General features: G+C 42.1%; 1 protein-coding gene across 1 annotated transcript in view; it reads right to left on the reverse strand.

The window, feature by feature from the left end:
- kif14 (kinesin family member 14) overlaps positions 1–20,847 on the reverse strand; it is a 54,442-nt gene that overhangs the window by 12,803 nt on the left and 20,792 nt on the right. Inside the window, exon 24 of the mRNA XM_029631955.2 lies at positions 3,888–4,075. Coding sequence (XP_029487815.2) covers positions 3,888–4,075 — 188 coding nt within the window. The remainder of the gene's footprint in view (positions 1–3,887; positions 4,076–20,847) is intronic.

A 20,847-nucleotide genomic window follows, 5' to 3' on the forward strand; every position in this document is an offset into this window, starting at 1 on the left:
AAGACATACAATAGTGTGAAAGGAGGGTGAGACGGGTGGAAAAGGTGGTTTAATTTGTTTTATTGCTGCCACTGGTTAGGAATGTTAGATTGTGCAGTATATACAGTGCCTTCAGAAAGTACTCACAACCCTTGACTTTTTCCACATTGTTGTTACAGCCTGAATTTATAATGTATTAAAGATATTTTATTTGTCACTGGCCGACACACAATACCCCACCATGTCAAATTGGAATTACGTTTTTAGAACATGTTACAAATTAATTCAAAATGAAAAGCTGATGTGTCTCGAGTCAATAACTATTCAACCTGTGTTATGGCAAGCCTAAATAAGTTAAGGAGTAAAAATGTGCTTAACAAGTCACATAACATTGTAGTTACTCCACAATACTAACCTAATTGAGAGAGAAAAGAAGGAAGCCTGGACAGAATACAAATATTCCAAAACATGCATCCTGTTTGCACAAGGCACTAAAGTAATACTACAAACAAATGTGGCAAATTTGGGGCAAATCCAGCAGAACGCATTAGAGTACCACTCTCCATATTTTCAAGCATAGTGGTGGCTGCATCATGTTATGGGTATGCTTGTAATCGTTAAGGACTGGGGAGTTTTTCAGGAAAAAAACAATTATGGAATGGAGCTAAGCACAGGCAAAATCTTAGAGGAAAACATTGTTCAATCTACTTTCCACCAGACACTGGGAGATGAATTAAACTTTCAGCAGGACAATAACTTAAAACACAAGGCCAAATCTACACTGGAGTTGTTTACCAAGAAGACCGTGGCTGTTCCGGAGTGGCCGAGATACAGTTTTGACTTAAGTCTACTTGAAAATGGTTGTCTAGCAATGATCAACAACCAAATGTATAGTGCTTGAAGCATTTTGAAAATAATAAATGAGCAAATGTTCCACAATCCAGGTGTGGAAAGCTCTCAAGAGATTTACCCAGAAAGACTCACAGCTGTTATTGCTGCCAATGGTGCTTCTACAAAATATTGACTCTGGGCTGTGAATACCTATGTAAATGAGATACGCATTTCATTTTTTTAAAGTCTAAAAACATATTTTCACTTTGTCATTATGGGGTAGTGTGTGTACAGTAGATGAGGTGAGAGAAAAAATATATTGAATCAATTTTGAATTCAGGCTGCAACAACAAAATGTGTAATGAGTCAAAGGGTATGAATACATTTTGAAGGCTACGTATACCGTCACTAGTGACTAGTGTGGGCTGGGTGGTAACCTTGCGGTTAAGAGGTTGCGCCAGTAACCAAAATGTTTCTGGTTTGAATCCCCTTGCTGACTAGGCGAAATTTGTCAATATGCCCTTGAGCAAGGCACTTAACCCTAATTGCTCCAGTAAGTCGTTCTGGATAAGATAGTCTGCTAAATTCTTAAAATGTAGTGAAGGTCTTCACACACCTTGCAGTCTTCACATTTTGCTGCCTTAAAATGTAATCTCAAAAGGGAATATATTTGATTATTTTCCCAACCATCTACACAACCTAGTCCAAATTTTCAAAGTTAAAGACAAGGTGAAGATGTTTTGAAGTGGATTTAACATTGTCATACAGGCCAATAAATGTGGAGTGAATGCAATGTTATTGCAGAGACTGGGACTAGAGAGTTTGTCAGGATCTAAATAAATATGAAAGGAACAAAGCCCAGTTAAAAGGAAGAGGAAACCCTGTCTCAGCCTTCTGAATACCTAACCGTGGGATAGTTATTTTTCAGAAGGACAATTACAAAAAATTTATGTCAAAGACACACCAGAATGGCTTTCCAATATGTTTTGAGTGTTCCTGAAAGGTCCAGTCTCAATCCTGACTTAAACCTGCTTGAAAATCAGACACACGGTTTGAATATTGTTGTCCATCAATGACTCCCAACCAAATTTACTGACCTTGAGCAATTTTGACAAAAACAATGGATATTATATGTTGCCCTAAGACTTGTGCAACGCTGGAGAAGGTTGTGTACATCGGTTGCATTCTTTAACACAATTTTAAGGCAGCAAAATGTAAAGACAGTGCAAGGCGTGTGTAGACATTCATTAGGCACTGTATAATATACATTCATTCATGTTGGACTTGAGGCTGAAGGTTGAGAATTCCCCTACGCTCTGATATTTCCATACGAGGAGTCAAAACAGCTCAAAGCTAAAACCCGTCAATCAGCGAGGTGAATTTTGATGAGCCAGTGAGGTGTCAACCCAACTCGATTGAAAAAGATTTTCCTTTTGCAGCGTTTGTGTCTTTTCAGTTTAATTGGGATAAAAACTGATATTTCTAGAATATCTTTACTGTAATTCACTATGACATTACTTACAGTAAACTAGTCAACAATGTATGTGTACTGTACATACAGTGCCTTCAGAAAATATTCAGATCCCTTTTCCACATTCTACAATTGATAAAAATTTTTTTTTTTCCTCAATCTACACACAATAATGACAAAGCGAAGACAGGTTTTTAGAAATTGTAGCGGAGTGGATCCTATTTTCCATTGGCCATCCTTGAGATGTTTCTATAACTTGATTGGAATCCACCTGTGGGAAATTCAATTGATTGGACATGATTTGGAAAGGCTCGCACCTGTCTATACAAAGTCCCACAGTTGATAGTGCATGTCAGAGCGAAAACCAAGCCATGAGGTCGAAGGAATTGTCTGTAGAGCTCCGATGCAGGATTGTGTCAAGGCACAGATCTGGGGAAGGGTACCAAAAAATGTCTGCAGCATGGAAGATCCCCATGAACATAGTGGCCTCCATAATTCTTAAATGGAAGAAGTTTGGATCCACAAAGACTCTTCCTAGAGCTGGCCGCCCGGCCAAACTGAGAAATCAGGGGAGAAGGACCTTGGTCAGGGAGGTGACCAGGAAACCTGATGGTCACTGACAAAGTTCCAGAGTTCCTCTGTGGAGATGGGAGAACCTTCCAGAAGGACAACCATTTCTACAGAACCCCACCAATCAGACCTTTGTGGTAGAGTGGCCAGACGGAAGCCACTCCTCAATAAAAAGGCACATGACAGTACACTTGGAGTTTGCCAAAAGGCACCTAAATCCTCTCAGACCATGAGGAACAAGATTCTCTGGTCTGATGAAACCAAGATCGAACTGTTTGGCCTGAATGACAACCGTCACATCTGGAGGAAACCTGGCACCATCCCTACGGTGAAGCATGGTGTTGGCAGCATCATGGTATGAGGATGTTTTCAGTAGCAGGGAGACTAGTCAGGATCGAGGGAAAGATGAACAGAGCAAAGTACAAAGAGATCCTTGATGAAAACCTGCTCAGGACCTCAGACTGGACAACGACATTAAGCACACAGCCAAGACAACGCAGGAGTGGCTTCGGCACAAGTCTCGGGAATGTCCTTGAGTGGCCCAGCCAGAGCCCGGACATCTTTGGAGAGTAAACGATCTGAATACTTATGTAAATGTACAATTTCAGTTTTATATTTTTAATACATTTGAAAAAAAATCTACAAAACCTGTTTTTACTTTGTCATTATGAGGTAAAATGATTTAACACATTTTAGAATAATGCTGTATAGTAATCAAATGTGGAAAATGTAAAGGGGTCTGAGTACTTTCCGAATGCACTGTAGGTGTGATTGAATGTTTTTGGTGCATAGTTCTATCTGTATGTTGTACATTCACATACAGCGGCTACTGTTTTGAATATACTGTGTTCAATAGTTTCAATGCTCCAATGTGTCCTTTGTGTACCTTTTGGAATGTAATACTTTAGCCAACCTATATTTATCCAGGTAAATTTTATAAAGATAACATCTCTTTTTCAAGACAGTCCTAGTCTGATACATTGTTAATTCTATTGTCTGATCTTTTTAAGTTAAAAGTGCTGACAGAAATGTCTACCTGGATGAGAAGCTGAAAGTAACCACCCATTCTCTTGACTTGGGTCTTGAGCTCCTCTGCGACGGTGTAGAGGGGTCCGGCTCTGGGTTTGACGCTGGCCACCCACTGCATGGTGATAAACACGGCTCTCTCAATGGCCGAGGTGGCCTTCACCAGCTGTGTCGGAGCCTCAGCCTCTAACACAAACACTGGGACATAGAGACAGAATAAAGAATACATTACAATAGGTCAATTTAGTATTTTCAAAATGTCATGTGGTGCCCAACTTAGCAAAACTTTTCGCAACAAAAACAAGAGTTTCTTATTGGACGAATTCAGATGGGTCGTTCCCTGTTTCTTCCCATTTGGTTCCTAGTGAATACGCTGGATATACGTTTAAAAGTTCATTATTTTCAAGTAGAAGGCAAAAGGGTACATTTTTCACAATATCCAGATCAAAATACTACCAAGATACTTGCCAATATTCCATTGCAAAAAAAGAAAAACAGTCCTTTACTATGAACCTGCTTCATGCACAACATGGTGTGCTATAGCATGGAAAATAAACAAATGTGAATGGGTGACATAAGGCTGTTTGTTTCCAATATTAGGATTGTTTTCCTCAGGACATTTAGTCTGATTCATGTTGTTTAGTTTAACCTTGCCATGACTATTCAGATAATGTACACTACCGATCAAAAGTTTTAAAACACCTACTCATTCAAGGGTTTCTTTATTTGTACTTTTTTATACATTGTAGAATAATAGTGAAGACAACAAAACTATGAAACACGTGGAATCATGTAGTAACCAAAAAAAGTGTTAAAACAAATCCAAATATATTTTATATTTGAGATTCTTGAGGCCAGATTACCTGCTCAATCCCCTGACCTCAACCAAATTGAGATGGTTATTCGATTAGTCAGACCCCAGAGTGAAGGAAATGCAGCCAACAAGTGCTCAGCATATGTGGGAACTCCTTCAAGACTGTTGGAAAAGCATTCCAGGTGAAGCTGGTTGAGATAATGCCAAGAGTGTGCAAAGCTGTCATCAAGGGAAAGGGTGGCTATTTGAAATCTCAAATATAAAATACTTGTTTAACACTTTTTGGGATACTACATGATTCCATGTGTTATTTCATAGTTCTGATGTCTCCACTATTATTCTACAATGTAGAAAATAGTAAAATAAAGAAAAACCCTTGAATGAGTAGGTGTTTAAAACTTTTGACCGGTAGTGGAGGTACAAATCACGAAGGCTGATCTAAATGGATAGCTCACATTACTTCATTCTGTAACCACAATATAATTTACATTGTTTTCTCTTTGCCTGATGACTCATTCTGAATTTAATTCCGCTGCTCTATCTATCGCTACATACCTTCAGTCAGACTGCCATCGTAGAAGTCGTTTTTGCTTTCAAAGTGAGGGATGTTGTACTAAACAAGTCACCAGCGATTGATCGCTTCTATCAAAGCCAATTACCATCTCCAAAACGCCACTTGATCAAGTGTTTTCAGGCTCTGGCCCAACCCATCGGTTTGTGGAACCAATCAGAACGGTTTGAATGTGTTCGCATTCGAGAAGTCATTGTGAGGAGATCATATCCAGACTCATCGTGGGCGTGGTGTTTGGCCATAGCAATGTGGTTGGGTAGCCAGGCAATCCTCTTCTATGGACACAGCAGGAATTTATATATGATGTTTAGAATGTTCTCATCAACAGCACAGCATCATGTCACTCCTCCTCCTATACTATCAATTAGCCATGTGTGGAATGTCAGTCACCTATTACCCTATGGCCAATCAGCACAGCTGAATAATGCAACTTTATCACACTTGCTAAATAACCTATAGGCATAGTATCTATGCTGCAATAGTCTATGTGCCGGGGGACTAGGGTCAGTCTGTTATATCTGGTGTCCTAGGTGACTAAGTATGGGAGCTCTCTCCATCCCCCCCTCCCAGAGGACCTGAGCCCTAGGACCATGCCTCAGGACTAACTGGCCTGATGACTCCTGGCTGTCCCCAGTCCACCTGGCCGTGCTGCTGCTCCAGTTTTAACTGTTCTGCCTGCGGCTATGGAACCCTCACCTGTTCATCGGACGTGCTACCTTGTCCCGGACCTGCCGTTTGACTCCCTCTCAACCTCTGAATGCTTGGCTATGAAAAGCCAACTGTCATTTACTCCGGAGGTACTGACCTGTAGCAGCCTCTACAACCACCGTGATTATTATATGACCCTGCTGGTCATCTATGAACATTTGAACATCTTGAAGAACGATCTGGCCTTAAATGACCATGTACTCTTATAATCTCCACCCTGCACAGCCAGAAGAGGACTGGTTCCTGCCTTTCTTTTTTTTCTAGCCACCGTGCTTCTACAGCTGCATTGCCTGCCATTTGGGGTTTTAGAATGGGTTTCTGAAAAAGCACTTTGTGATGTCTGCCGATGTAAAAAAGGGCTTTATGAATTCATTTGATTTGAATTTGCATACTGGTGCAATAATCAACGTGCTCTCTTCTCACCAATGGGAATACATAATTTGATGCATTTAAAATGATGGCTTGCTCTTTGTTCCCTCACGTCTTACAGCAAAAGTTTCACCGCCGACCCTCCACCTCCAGCAGCTGAAGGTCCGTCATCGGAACCTTTCTCTCCCAGAGGGATGGTTTCAATGCCAGCTGCCCCGCATAGTGCTGCCTGCATACCAGCATCTGGCTCCAATGATCAATGACGAAATCATTCCCCAAAACTCTTAATAAAATGTTCATACATGCCTCTGTTGTTCATTCAGTTTAGCCTGCCCTCGACTGAACTAAGTATAGTGACTAGGGTTGGGAAATATTACGCCAGTAATAGATGTTTGGCGGCCATTGTCGATGGTGAGTACATTGTGATGTGACAGACGATGGCTTAGCCCATTTGAACTGGACTGGCACCACGTAGTAGCCTAAAGAATGGAGTTGGGCAGCAGACGACAGGGCAGCATACAAGTGGCATTCCAAGTAATCTGCCTATTCCTATTTGCTAGAGCTCATTTCAATAAATAGCCTGTTATATAAGCCTACAGAACGCAAGAGCAGTGTAGGCTAGAAAGACCAGAGAATTCCACCAAAGCAGCACAAAATGTCCCGTCATAAAATATTGTTTCTCATTTACATTTAAGTCATTTAGCAGACGCTCTTATCCAGAGCGACTTACAAATTGGTGCGTTCACCTTAAGACATCCAGTGGAACAGCCACTTTACAATAGTGCATCTAAATATTTTAAGGGGGGGGGGGGGGGGGGTGAGAAGGATTACTTTATCCTATCCTAGGTATTCCTGAAAGAGGTGGGGGTTTCAGGTGTCTCCGGAAGGTGGTGATTGACTCCGCTGTCCTGGCGTCGTGAGGGAGTTTGTTCCACCATTGGGGGGCCAGAGCAGCGAACAGTTTTGACTGGGCTGCGCGGGAACTGTACTTCCTCAGTGGTAGGGAGGCGAGCAGGCCAGAGGTGGATGAACGCAGTGCCCTTGTTTGGGTGTAGGGCCTGATCAGAGCCTGGAGGTACTGAGGTGCCGTTCCCCTCACAGCTCCGTAGGCAAGCACCATGGTCTTGTAGCGGATGCGAGCTTCAACTGGAAGCCAGTGGAGAGAGCGGAGGAGCGGGGTGAGTTCTCGACTTCTGTAAGATGCATGGGCCTTAAAATAGCCTAAACCTATACATTTTTTATAACTGACACTCCCTAACTATAGTGTCCAGCGGTAAAAAAACAACAACAAAAAACAGCTATATTACCTTGTCTCTCCAATCAATATGAATACGACTTTGGGCTTTCATTGTTTCATGCATGCTTTCTCTCCCGATCAAACAATTAGAATAATTAACAGTTCCATCTCAAAAGTAGATTGAACAGCCCAAAAACATGAGGAAGCCAGGGGACTAATAATGAGTAAGGACAAACAATATCAATGGCCTATAAAACAATCTAATGACAAGTTTAAGATGATTTAAGAAATAAATCATCTGTGCGGGGAGTAAGAATCCCTCCTATAACCTATCCTCCTACCATAAAAGCTTTAAGTCAAAATAAAGTTACGAACAGAAGTCCATTTCCAAATGTCATTACCTTTAACTAGGCAAGTCAGTTAAGAACAAATTCCTATTAACAATTAGGGCCTAGGAACAGTGGGTTAACTGCCTTGTTCAGGGGCAGAATGACATATTTTTAACTTGCCAGCTCGAGGATTCGATCTAGCAACCTTTCGGTTACTGGCCCAACGCCCTAACCATCAGGCTACCTGCCGCCCCCTAAAAGCCTAAGGTCCAATAGTTTCCACTTCCAAATAGAACATTAATGAAAGTCGGAGTCAATAAGCCTATGCATACAGTGCATTCTGAAAGTATTCAGATCCCTTCCCTTTTCCCACATTGTTACGTTACAGCCTTATTCTAAAGTCGATTAAAAAAATGTTAAAAAAACATCTACACACAATACCAAATAATTACAAAAGTGAAAACAGTTTTTTTGGAATGTTTGCAAAAACCAAAGCCATGATCATGATGTTGAAGGAATTGTCCGAGACAGAATCGTGTTGAGGCACAGATCTTGAGAAGGGTACCAACAAAATGTCTGCAGCATTTAAGGTCCCCAAGAACACAGTGGCCTCCATCATTCTTAAATGGAAGAAGTTTGGAACCACCAAGACTCTTTCTAGAGCTGTCCTGCCGGCCAAACTGAGATATTTGGGGAGAAGGGCCTTGGTCAGGGAGGGGACCAAGAACCCAGTGGTCACTACGACAAAGCTCCACAGTTCCTCTGTGGAGATTGGGGAACCTTCCAGAAGAACAACCATCTCTGCAGAACTCCACCAATCAGGCCTTTATGGTAGAGTGGCCAGACAGAACTGCTCCTCAGTAAAATGCACATGACATGCTTGAAGTTTGCCAAAAAGAATCTGAAGGACTCAGACCATGAGAAACAAGGTTCTCTTGTCTGTTGGAAACAAGATTGAACTCTTTGGCCTGAATGCCAAGCATCACGCCTGGAGGAAACCTTGCACCATCCCTACAGTGAAGCAGAGTGGTGGCAGCATCATGCTGAGGGAATGTTTTTCAGCGGCAGGGACTGAGAGACTAGTCAGGATCGAGGGAAAGATGAACAGAGTAAAGTAAAGAAAGATCCTTGATGAAAAGCGCTCTGGAGCAGGTTACGGCCTCAGACTGAGGCAAAGGTTCACCAGCCAACAGAACAACAACCCTAAGCACACAGCCAAGACAACACAGAAGTGGCTTCAGGAAAAGTCAATGTCTTTGAGTGGCACAGCCAGAGTCTGGACTTGAACCCAATCGAACATCTCTGGAGAGACCTGAAAATAGCTGTGCAGCGATGAAAGGATCTGCAGAGAACAACGGAGAAAATCCCCAAATACAGGTGTGCCAAGTTTGCAGCGTCATAACCAAGACAATAATCACTGCCAAAATGCTACAACAAAGTACTGAGTAAAGGGTCTGAATACTTATGAAAATGTTCATAGCTGATACAACATAGCGGATAAGAGTCAATCTATAATTTCGATTAAGATATTAAAGAGCGAGCAAGGACAGACAAAGTCAATTTATCTACTTGTTCAGCACTTTTGAATTCAAAACATGGGCCATTCTTACAGTATTCTCCCTGTACACCAAGTCAGAACCGTATGATAAATAAAGGGGGTATAAACGCAGACAATGAAAGCTCTTACAATATTCAATATTGACATTTCTATAAAATAGGCTAAATGTGCACCGCCAAGTCCAAACAGCAGGCTACATTTTTAGGAGAAAAGGGAACAAATTATTAGGGTGAAGCACATGGGATACTAACAGCTTAATACAAAACATACACTTAGTATTGCTTGGCATATTACATCATTACACAACATACATTTTTGTGCTGTGCTCACTTGAACATGAAGGTGGCGCGAAAGTCCTTCTTGTGCACAGATTTTGTCATCAAAATGTATCATCAAATTCTGGCATTCTCTGGATTTATGGTGCTTTCAAGACAACTGGGAACTTGGGAAAAAAAACAAGGTTGAATCATGACGTCAGTGATCTTCAAATCGGAGCTCTAAAAATAGTTCCCGATTTGGAATTCTGAGTTGGATGACAGTTCAAAACCTATTTTCCCAGTCGGAGCTCGTTCCCCCCCGAGTTCCCAGTTTACTTGAACTCACTGAAGTCTGAGATTTCCCAGTTGTTTCGAACGCGGCAGAAGTCATGCTGTATTGACAGCTAGGCCAATGTTGAATGTTTATCCTTTTAAGCTTGGAAAAGGACACCCTTAAACCCAGACTTGGACCACACACCCTCCCCACTGAATAGCAGGCTGGTGATTGCTTTGCAAAGCTTGCAGTTGCCACTGATTCCTTCCAAACCACTCATTGTTGAATTTGCGATTTCCAACTTGTGTAATGTTTATGTCCAATGGCCAATGAGCACCAATACATTTTATCTATACTTTCTCTTCATATGACAAGGACTGAAATGGATTTTCCAGTAGATGTCAACTTGATTCATGATGATGACTGCTAACTTGTTAGCTAAGATTTTGAAAGTATGATGTTGACACGATCAGTCCAATCAAAGCTTCGGTACATATAAACGTGATTTGACGTCATCTATGGCCAATGCCCTTGAGCCTTCTTGGATGGGCCCTTCTAATATAACTAGATGGCAGCACCCAAGGGGCTTGAATTTCCCCTTAAACTTTGCAGTGACGTAGTGTCCCCTTGAGTGACAGAACACTGAGCCAATCACAGCGCAACTAAAGAACACCACCAACCACCAATTTTCAGCTGGCTGCCCCACCACCACAGAAAGCACTGAGCTAGGCTGAAACACCTGCATTTTGGAGCTGCTTTACTCAATTAATATTTGTTTTACATTGTTAGCAAACTGATATGTCAAAATAAAATGCAACATGCAAAACAGGCACATAAAAAAAGCTAAAAAAAAAAGGTGGGTGTGCTGTCTTCCTGTTAGACGGTAACAGCTGATTTTATTACAGTGGTTAGATGGATTTTCTTTGTGTTTATCGCCCCCTAGTGGAGCTTTCTGGTACTTAGAAAGACTGTACGGAAACAGGAAGTAGAGTAGTCGTTCAGCACGCAAAGCAGCTAAAAACAACTCTACGGTGCAGGTCTTTCAGTGCAGTTATTTCTTGTCACGCTTCAGCCTCGGAAAATATTTGTTTGTAAATTCGATGAAAGCATATTGCTAGTGATGATAATCTTGTTATTGATAGAATTGCTTACTTACCAATGTTAGTTGTTTGCATTTACTCACACAAATTGCCTCGTCTTTCATGTATGCCGTCAGCTGTATTACTTCGCTCGTGCGTCATGTAAACAAATTGTAAAACATACTGTAATGAAACAGGCAGGGAGCAGGTCTCGAACCCTTGACCTTCTAGCCCGAGGTCCGGCGCGCTATCGACTGTGCCGCAAAAGCATGCTCATGCGGCAGAGTCCATTTCCGCGCTTATAAACCCAGGGTCGTTACAATACTGAGCTTTTGTTACTGTTTCTAGTGTAATATGCTTTGTTATTGTACAGAGGTGGTTGCACATTAGAGTAATCGAAGGAGTTAGCCAATTACCATATGACTAGCAACCAGCTATCTGGTTTGGCATCATGCCAGATACATGGTACCTTGGCACGTGTTTTGTATTTATGCAACTTCAATTTAAAATGTATAACGTACAGTTACAGTATGTCGATGTGAATCGAATACTGAAGTATATTATTTTCTGTATTTTGCAGTTTCAAAACAAACATTTACAATATAGTAATTCAAGAAAAGTCACGCCTTGGGAGTTTTATTGAAGAATTAGTTGTTAGCTATCTGTCTAGTTTTGGTATGGGAACGCAACTCCAGGACATAAGTGGGGCTCAAAACAGGGGCTCAAAACAGGTGGGGCATTTGGACTGCCTGCGCAACTCTGTAAAAAAACTAAAGTTGTACACTGTATATATACACATTTTTACTTCATTTGTTACCATTTCAGAAAACGTTTTGCTCTAGATTGCAGGAAATGGCAGTTACAAGTGTTGAAAAAACGTCATGATTCGTATAGTAGTAGCATGCAATTTCACGCAATAGAGATCTGTATTTTTTATTTTTTTAAATCACGCAACAGCCCAACAGTTGTTTTAGCGGAGTAAAAAAATAAAAATTGTCAATCAAGGTTTTATGAGGACAAAGGTTGACATCATCCAGCACTATTGGTGACAACACTTACAACAGAGCTTCCTTCACCCACATATTAGAGATGGAAAACATTGTCTATCCGCAGCAGAATTGTTTCAAGAATGAGTTTTTCAAGAAAACACCCACAGCACACTGCTGCCTATTGTCTTAAGTGTCAGGAGGATAACATATACAGTGCCTTCAGAAAGTATTTTCACCCCTGGACTTTTTCCACATTGTTGTGTTACAGCCTGAATTTAAAATGGATTAAATTGAGATTTTGCATCACTGGCCTACATACATAATTCCACTTTGAATTCGGGTAATGTTTTTAGAACGTTTTACAAATGAATTAAACATGAAAAGCTTGAGTCAACAAGTATTCAACCCCTGTTATGGCAAGCCTAAAGTTCAGGAGTAATATTGCACTTAACAAGTCACACAATAAGTTGCATGAACTCACTGTGTGCAATAAGTGTTTAACATGATTTTTGAAATCAATACCATCTCTGTACGTCCCTTAGTCGAGCAGCGAATTTCAAACAGATTCAACCACAAGACCAGTGATATTTACCAATGCCTCGCCAAGAAGGGCTACTATTGGTAGATCCTTTTGAGCATAGTGAAGTCATTACACTTTGGATGGTGTATCAATACACCCAGTCACTACAAAGATACAGGCGTCCTTCCAAACTAAGTTGTCAGACCGACCGAAAAGAGCTTTTTTATTTATTCCTTGTTATTTTTAATTTATTTTTAAATGTTGTGAAGTAAGTAAGCATTTCACTGTTAGTCTACACCTGTTGTTTAATAAGCATGTGAAATATACAATTTGATTTGTAGAAAATTGTTAGTTTCATGCCTGTGATAGGAGAAAACTGAGGATGGATCAACAACATTGTAGTTAGTCCACAATTATTAACCTAAAAAACAGTGAAAAGAAGGAAGCCTGTACAGAATAAAAAATATTCCAAAACATGTATCCTGTTTATAATAAGGCACTAAAGTACAGCTGCAAAAAATGTGTCAAAGAAATTAACTTTATGTCCTGAGCTTTCCAAGATGACACCGGAAGACATGGCAGACGTGTTACGGGCACCTAACTATTTGTGGCATGTGGGTTTTTTCGCAACTTACTTTACACAATGTTTCCGCCACCATACTCTTGGCAAAAAAAAGAGCTTCTGGATATCAGGACAGCGATCACTCACCTCGGTTTAGACAAAGATTTTTTTCTTCAACAAGCAGGACGCACAGGATGTACTTCAGACACCCGACAAGGCCGAAATCCCTGTCATTGGCAAGAGAAAGAGACGCAGGTATAGAGGACACAGGGTGGGGTGCCACGTAAGATTCCCCAACGGCGAGTAGGAAATCTGCCATTACCATCAATATTACTTGCCAACGTACAATCATTGAACAATTAGACGAGGTATGATCACAAATATCCTACCAACGGAACATCAAAAACTGTAATATCTTATGTTTCACCGAATTGTGGCTGAATGACAACATGGAAAACATTCAGCTGGCGGGGTATACGCTGCACCGGCTAGATAGAACAGCACACAGGGGAAGGGGTACACGAAATCTAAGGAAGTCTCTAGATTTTGCTCACCTGGAGGAGAGTATCTCATGATAAGTTGCAGACCACACTATTTTCCAAGAGAGTTTATAAAAAAATTAGTGGCTGTTTATTTACCACCACAGAGGGAAGCTGGCACTAAGACCGCACGGAGTCAGCTGTATAAGGAAAAAGCGAACAGGAAACCGCTCACCCAGAGGCGGCGCTCCTAGTGGCCGGGGACTTAAATGCAGGGAAACTTAAAACAGTTGTCGCCAATTTCTATTAGCATGTTAAATGCGCAACCAAAAATAATTATGGTTCACCTTTACTCCACACAGAGACACGTACAAACCCCTCCCGCGCCCTCCATTTGGCAAATCTGACCATAATTCTATGCACCCGATTCCTGCTTACAAACAAAAATTCATGCAGAAAGCACAAGTGAATCAGTCTATAAAAAAAGTGGTCAAATGAAGCAGATGCCAAACTACAGGACTGTTTTGCTAATACAGACCTGAATATGTTCTGGGATTCTTCCGATGGCATTCAGGAGTACACCACATCAGTCACTGGCTTTATCAATAAGTGCATTGAGGCTGTACGTACATACCCCAACTAAAAGCCATGGATTACAGGCAACATCCACACCGAGCTAAAGGAAAGAGCTGCCGCTTTCAAGGAGCAGGACTCTAACCCGGAAGCTTATAAGAAATCCCCCTATGCCCTCTGACTAATCATCAAACAGGCAAAGCGCCAATACAGGACTACGGTTGAATCGTACTACACCGGCTCCAAAGCTCGTCGGTTGTGGCAGGGCTTGCAAACTATTAAAGACTACAAAGGGATGCACGCTTCTATGCTCGCTTCGAGGCAGGCAACACTGACGCATGCATGAGAACATCAGCTGTTCAAGACGACTGTGTGATCACGCTCTCCGTAGCCAATGTGAGTAAGACCTTTAAAATGGGGCAACATTCACAAGGCCGCTGGCCCAGACGGATTACCAAGACGTGTGCTCCGGACATGTGCTGACCAACTGGCAAGTGTCTTCACTGACATTTTCAACATGTCCCTGATTGAGTCTGTAATACCAACATGTTTCAAGCAGACCACCATAGTCCCTGTGCCCAAGAGCACTAAGGTAACCTCCCTAAATGACTACACTCACATCCGTAGCCTTGAAGTGCTTTGAAAGGCTGGTCATGGCTCACATTAACACCATTATCCCAGAAACCCTAGACCAGGGGTGTCAAACTCAAAAACCCAGTGGGCCAAAATGTAAAACCTGAACAAAGTCACGGGCCAACATTGAACAAATTAACCTTTTAATATGGACCCAAACAAGTTTTGCTTTAACATTGAATATGGAACAAGCATCGCTTATTACCATACAATATATAATTTAATAGTGGAGACATGCAAAATCGAATTTCAAATGAAAAAACTCATCAATGGCATTAATTTATTAAATAAATAAAATTTAAATAAAAATTGTATGCCTCTTTTCTATTTGCAGCCTTCTGATTTAAATACCAAAATAAACTTTTTCCACTGGCTAATAATTTTACAAATAAAATGATAATAAATCAATCAACCATTCAAGCCCATGCCTTGTAGCAAGAAAAAGTGCATAAAGAAAACGTTAATTATTGCACACTGGTCTAATCTGATGTGCCCAAGCCAGATACCTGGCATCTCTTCTTGGATGCTAGTTCATCAATGTCTGGGCTCAAGCTCTGAGCTGAAGAAATCCTCAGTATCGAGCGAAGATGTTCATCAGTCAGACGTCTCCTGTGAGTTGTTTTGGTCATCTTCATCGAGGAGAAAAGTTGCTCGCATAGATAAGTGCTGCCGAACATGGAGAGCATCTGAGCAGCTTGGGTGCGGAGCTGAGGCATTGTGTCAGGGATGAACCGTGGAAACTGTGCGGCGCCCACAGCATCATACTTTGACTTCAGCGAGTCGTTGCACTGGAGTTCAATCAGCTCCATTTGGATGTTGGTTGGTGCATTTTCCACATCAACTGCGAAGGGATTACTAAGCAGTTCAAACTTGCATTTCTGGGCATCGAAGTCGGCAAATCGCCGGCTAAACTCAGCGGCAAGAACACTGAGTTTTTCAGCAAACTGTGCGCATGGGAACACGGCGGTAGAGATCTGCGCTTTTATGGATTGGCAGCAGGGAAAATGGCAAGGGTTTCCTTGCAGCATCTGATTCTCCCACAGGCACAGTTTAGTTTTGAAGGCCCTCACTGCAGCGTACATGTCTGTGATGATGCGCCCCGCCCCTGAAGCTGCAGGTTCAGCGCATCGAGATGGCTCGAGATGTCACAGAGAAAGGCCAGCTCACACAGGAACTTTTGCTCCCGGAGCTCTGCTGTATCCTTCCCTTTGGTTTCCAGGAATTGACATATTTCCTCACGCAGCTCGAAACATCTGTTCAGTACTTTTCCTCTGCTTAGCCATCTCACCTCTGTGTCTGCGTATTCCGAACCACACTCCTCCAGAAAAGATTTAAACTGGGGGTGATTTAGACCTTTGGCTCTTATAAAGTTAACTACCTGTGTTACTGTGGTCATAACATATTCCATCTTTAGGGTTTTGGCACACAGTGCTTCCTGATGTATGATGCAGTGGTAAACAGTTAGCTCACCTGCACAGTTCTCTTCCCGCATCTTCTCCCGAACCATGCCCACCAGTCCACTCCTTTTACCGCACATCGCTGGCGCACCATCTGTCGTTAATCCAACGAGTTTATCCCACGGCAGCTTTATTTCAGTTACACATTTGGAAACCTCCTCAAAGATTTCCTTTCCTGTGGTTGTGCCATGCATTGATTTGAATCCTAATAGCTCCTCCGTAACACACAGATTTGAGTCCACTCCACGGATGAAGACTGACAGCTGAGCAGTATCAGATGCGTCGCAGTTCTCATCCACAGCGAGGGAGAACGCAACAAAATCTTTTCCCTTTTCCATCAGCTGGTCATACAGATTGGTGGCAAGATCACATGTGTGATCAGCTACTGTGTTCCTGCTCAGGCTCACGTTTGAAAATGCTTGTTTTTTCTCTGGGCATACGAGGTCACAAACCTTCATCATGCACTTTTTCATGAACTCTCCCTCATTAAAGGGCCGGGCTGATTTTGCGATCTCTGCTGCCACTATATAACTAGCCTTTACAGCAGCCTCGCTTTGTGATGTGGCTTTTTTAAACATATTCTGTTGTGAAACCAAACTTCTTTTCATCTCCTCTACTTTCTGGCTCCTTTGAGTCATGTCCGGGTCCTTGTATTTGTCGTGGTGTTTCGTTTCATAGTGTCGTCTAATGTTGTACTCCTTACTTACAGCCACGTTGACTCCACAAACAAGACAAACAGGTTTGTCTTTTACATATGTAAACAGATATTCTGCCTCCCACTTGTCCAGAAAGCTCCTGTTTTCTGCCTTTCTTTTCGCCATTTTTGGGAAGGGTTAGCTCGCTGACAGTTGTAGCGTCTATGTTGCTATGACTACTGTCACAGAGGAGAGAGCGTTTCTGGGTCCTGTCCTGATTGGCGCGCGAAAACAGCAGAGCATTATGGGATTCGTAGTATTAGTGGTGAATGCGCTGTATAATACCGGCGGGCCAGCTCTAGTAGTAATTTGGTATTGTCTCGCGGGCCAAATATAATTACCCCGCGGGCCAAATTTGGCCCACGGGCCAGAGTTTGACACCCATGCCCTAGACCATCTCCAATTTGCAGATCCACAGATGATGCAATCTCTATTGAACTCCACACTGCCCTTTCCCACCTGGACAAAAGGAACACCTACGTGAGAATCCTATTAATTGACTATAGCTCAGCATTCAATACCATATTACCCTCAAAGCTCATCATTAAGCTAAGAAACCTGGGACTAAAACACCTCAAAAAGCAACTGGATCGTGGACTTCCTGGCAGGCCGCCCCCAGGTGGTGAGAGTAAGTAGCAACACATCTGCCACGCTGATCCTCAACACTGGAGCCTCATGGTGCGTGCTCAGTCCCCTCTTGTACTCCCTGTTCACCCACGACTGCATGGCCAGGCACGACTCCAACACCATCATTAAGTTTGCAGACGACAACAGTGGTAGGCCTGATCACAGACAACAACGAGACAGCCTATAGGGAGGAGTTCAGAGGGCTGGCCGGGTGGTGGAGAATAACAGCCTATCCCTCAATGTAATCAAGACAAACGAGATGATTGTGGACTACAGGAAAAGGAGGACCGAGCACTCCCCCATTTTCATCGACGGGGCTGTAGTGGAACAGGTTGAGAGCTTCAAGTTCCTTGGTGTCCACATCACCAACAAACTAGAACGGTCCAAACACATCAAGACAGTTGTGAAGAGGGCACCACAAAACCTATTCCCCCTCAGGAGACTGAAAAGATTTGGCATGGCTCCTCAGATCCTCAAAAGGTTCTACAGCTGCAACAGCATCCTGACTGATTGCGTCACTGCCTGGTACAGCAACAGCTCGGCCTCCGACCGTGTCAGAAGAAGGCCCTAAAAATTGTCAAGACCTCAGCCACCCCAGTCATAGACTGTCCTCTCTGCTACCGCATGTCAGGCGGTACCGGAGCGCCAAGTCTAGGACCAAAAGGCTTCTCAACAGATTTTACCACCAAGCAATAAGACTCCTGAACATCAAATGGCTACCAGGACGGTAGCCTTATTTTACCAGGAAAGTTGTCTGAGAAGGGGGGATGGAGGGGGGATGAATGAGCTAATTGTAAGCTGGGGATGATTAGGTGGCCATGATGGTATGATGGCCAGGACACCGGGGTTAACATCCCTACTCTTACGATAAGTGTAAGTCGCTCTGGATAAGAGCGTCTGCTAAATGACTTAAATGTAATGTAAATGTAAAGTGCCATGGGATCTTTAGTGACCACAGAGTCAGGACACCCGTTTAATGTCCCATCCAAAAGACGTCACCCTACACAGGGCAATGTCCCCAATCACTGCCCTGAGGCATTGGGATATTTATTTTAGACCAGAGGAAAGGGTGCCTCCTACTGGCCCTCCAACACCACTTCCAGCAGCATCTGGTCTCCCATCCAGGGACTGACCAGGACCAACCCTGCTTAGCTTCAGAAGCAAGCCAGCAGTTGGATGCAGGGTGGTATGCTGCTTGAATAATTGTTTATTTAAGACTGTGCAAATATTGTACAATCCAGGAGTGCAAATCTCTTAGAGACTTACCCAGAAAGATTCACAGCTGTAATTGCTGCCAAAGATGATTCTAACATGTATTGACTCAGGGGTGTGAATACTTATCTAATGAAGATAGTTTTATTTTTCACAAATGTTATAATTTCTCTTCCACTTTGACCGAGTATTTTGTGTAGCTCGTTGACAAAAAAAAATCATTCATTTTAATCCCACTTTGTAACAACAAAATGTTTTAAAAAGTCAAGAGGTGTGAATACTTTCTGAAGGCACTGTGGGCTTAAACCTGTTATTTCAGGAGTGCCAAGCACTGACAAAGACTTTACTATAGGTGTATAAGACCAGGGTCACATTCATGATTAATGGGAGAGAAACTTACAGTTCTCTCAACTAGAGGGCGAACGATTATGATTTTTCAACGCCGATACCGATTATTGGAGGACCAAAAAAGCAGATACTGATTAAATCGGACGATTTGTATTTTTTTATTTGTAATAATGACAATTACAACAATACTGAATGAACACTTATTTTAACTTAATATAATATATCAATAAAATCAATTTCGCCTAAAAAAAAAGTAAATAATGAAACATGTTGAATTGTTCAATTTGGTTTAAATAATGCAAAAACAAAGTGTTGGAGAAGAAAGTAAAAGTACAATATGTGCTATGTAAGAAAGCTAACGTTTCAGTTCCTTGCTCAGAACATGAGAACATATGAAAGCTGGTGGTTCCTTTTAACATGAGTCTTCAATATTCCCAGGTAAGAAGTTTTAGGTTATAGTTATTATAGGAATTATAGGACTATTTCCCTCTATACCATTTGTATTTCATTAACCTTTGACTATTAGATGTTCTTATAGGCATTTTAATATTGCCAGTGTAACAGTATAGCTTCCGTCCCTCTCTTCGCTCCTCCCTGGACTCGAACCAGCAACACAACAGCGACCATCGAAGCAGCGTTACCCATGCAGAGTAAGGGGAACAACTACTAGAAGGCTCAGAGCGAGTGATGTTTGAAACGCTATTAGCGCGCGCTAACTAGCGAGCCATTTCACTTCGATTACACCAGCCTCTTCTCGGAAGTTGATAGGCTTGAAGTCATAAACAGCGCAATGCTTGACGCACAACGAAGAGCTGCTGGCAAAACGCACGAAAGTGCTGTTTGAATGAACGTTTATGCGCCTGCTTCTGCCTACCACCGCTCAGTCAGATTATATGCAACGCAGGACACGATATTACTAGATATTGTCTAGCATCAACCATGTGTAGTTAACTAGTGATTATGATTGATTGTTTTTTATAAGATACGTTTAATGCTAGCTAGCAATTTACCTTGGCTTACTGCATTCGTGTAACAGGCAGTCAGTCTCCTTGTGGAGTGCAACGAGAGAGAGGCAGGTCGTTATTGCGTTGGACTAGTTAACTGTAAGGTTGCAAGATTGGATCCCCCGAGCTGACAAGGTGAAAATCTGTCGTTCTGCCCCTGAACGAGGCAATTAACCCACCGTTCCTAGGCAGTCATTGAAAATAAGAATATGTTCTTAACTGACTTGCCTAGTTAAATAAAGGTATATATAAAAAATACAAAAATTAAAATCGGCGAACAAAAAGACAGATTTCCAATTGTTATGAATACTTGATATCGGCCCTAATTAAAATCGGCCATTCCGATTAAATCGGTCGACCTCTACTCTCAACATTGACAGTGAGATATACTTTAACCTACAACCCTGGGGATGGTTGCACCAGTTGGGCATAAAAAAGCTAGTCTTACATGCTTGGTCGGGTGTTGAGGTTCCGACTTTGGGATCAGAATTTACATCCATTGCACCAACCAACCAAAAATATGACTAGTCATAGCTAATTCCGGCGTAAGCAATGCACGTTCATGAGATTTGATGCTTCATAATGATGGTTGCTAGGCAGCGCCCATTACTAGGCTGTTACCATCCTTACCATATAAACTTCACGAGGCATGTTCCATCACTTTGCAAAGCCCAA

Source organism: Oncorhynchus nerka, linkage group LG24 (genome assembly GCF_034236695.1).
Source record: "Oncorhynchus nerka isolate Pitt River linkage group LG24, Oner_Uvic_2.0, whole genome shotgun sequence".
Taxonomy (NCBI): domain Eukaryota; kingdom Metazoa; phylum Chordata; class Actinopteri; order Salmoniformes; family Salmonidae; genus Oncorhynchus; species Oncorhynchus nerka.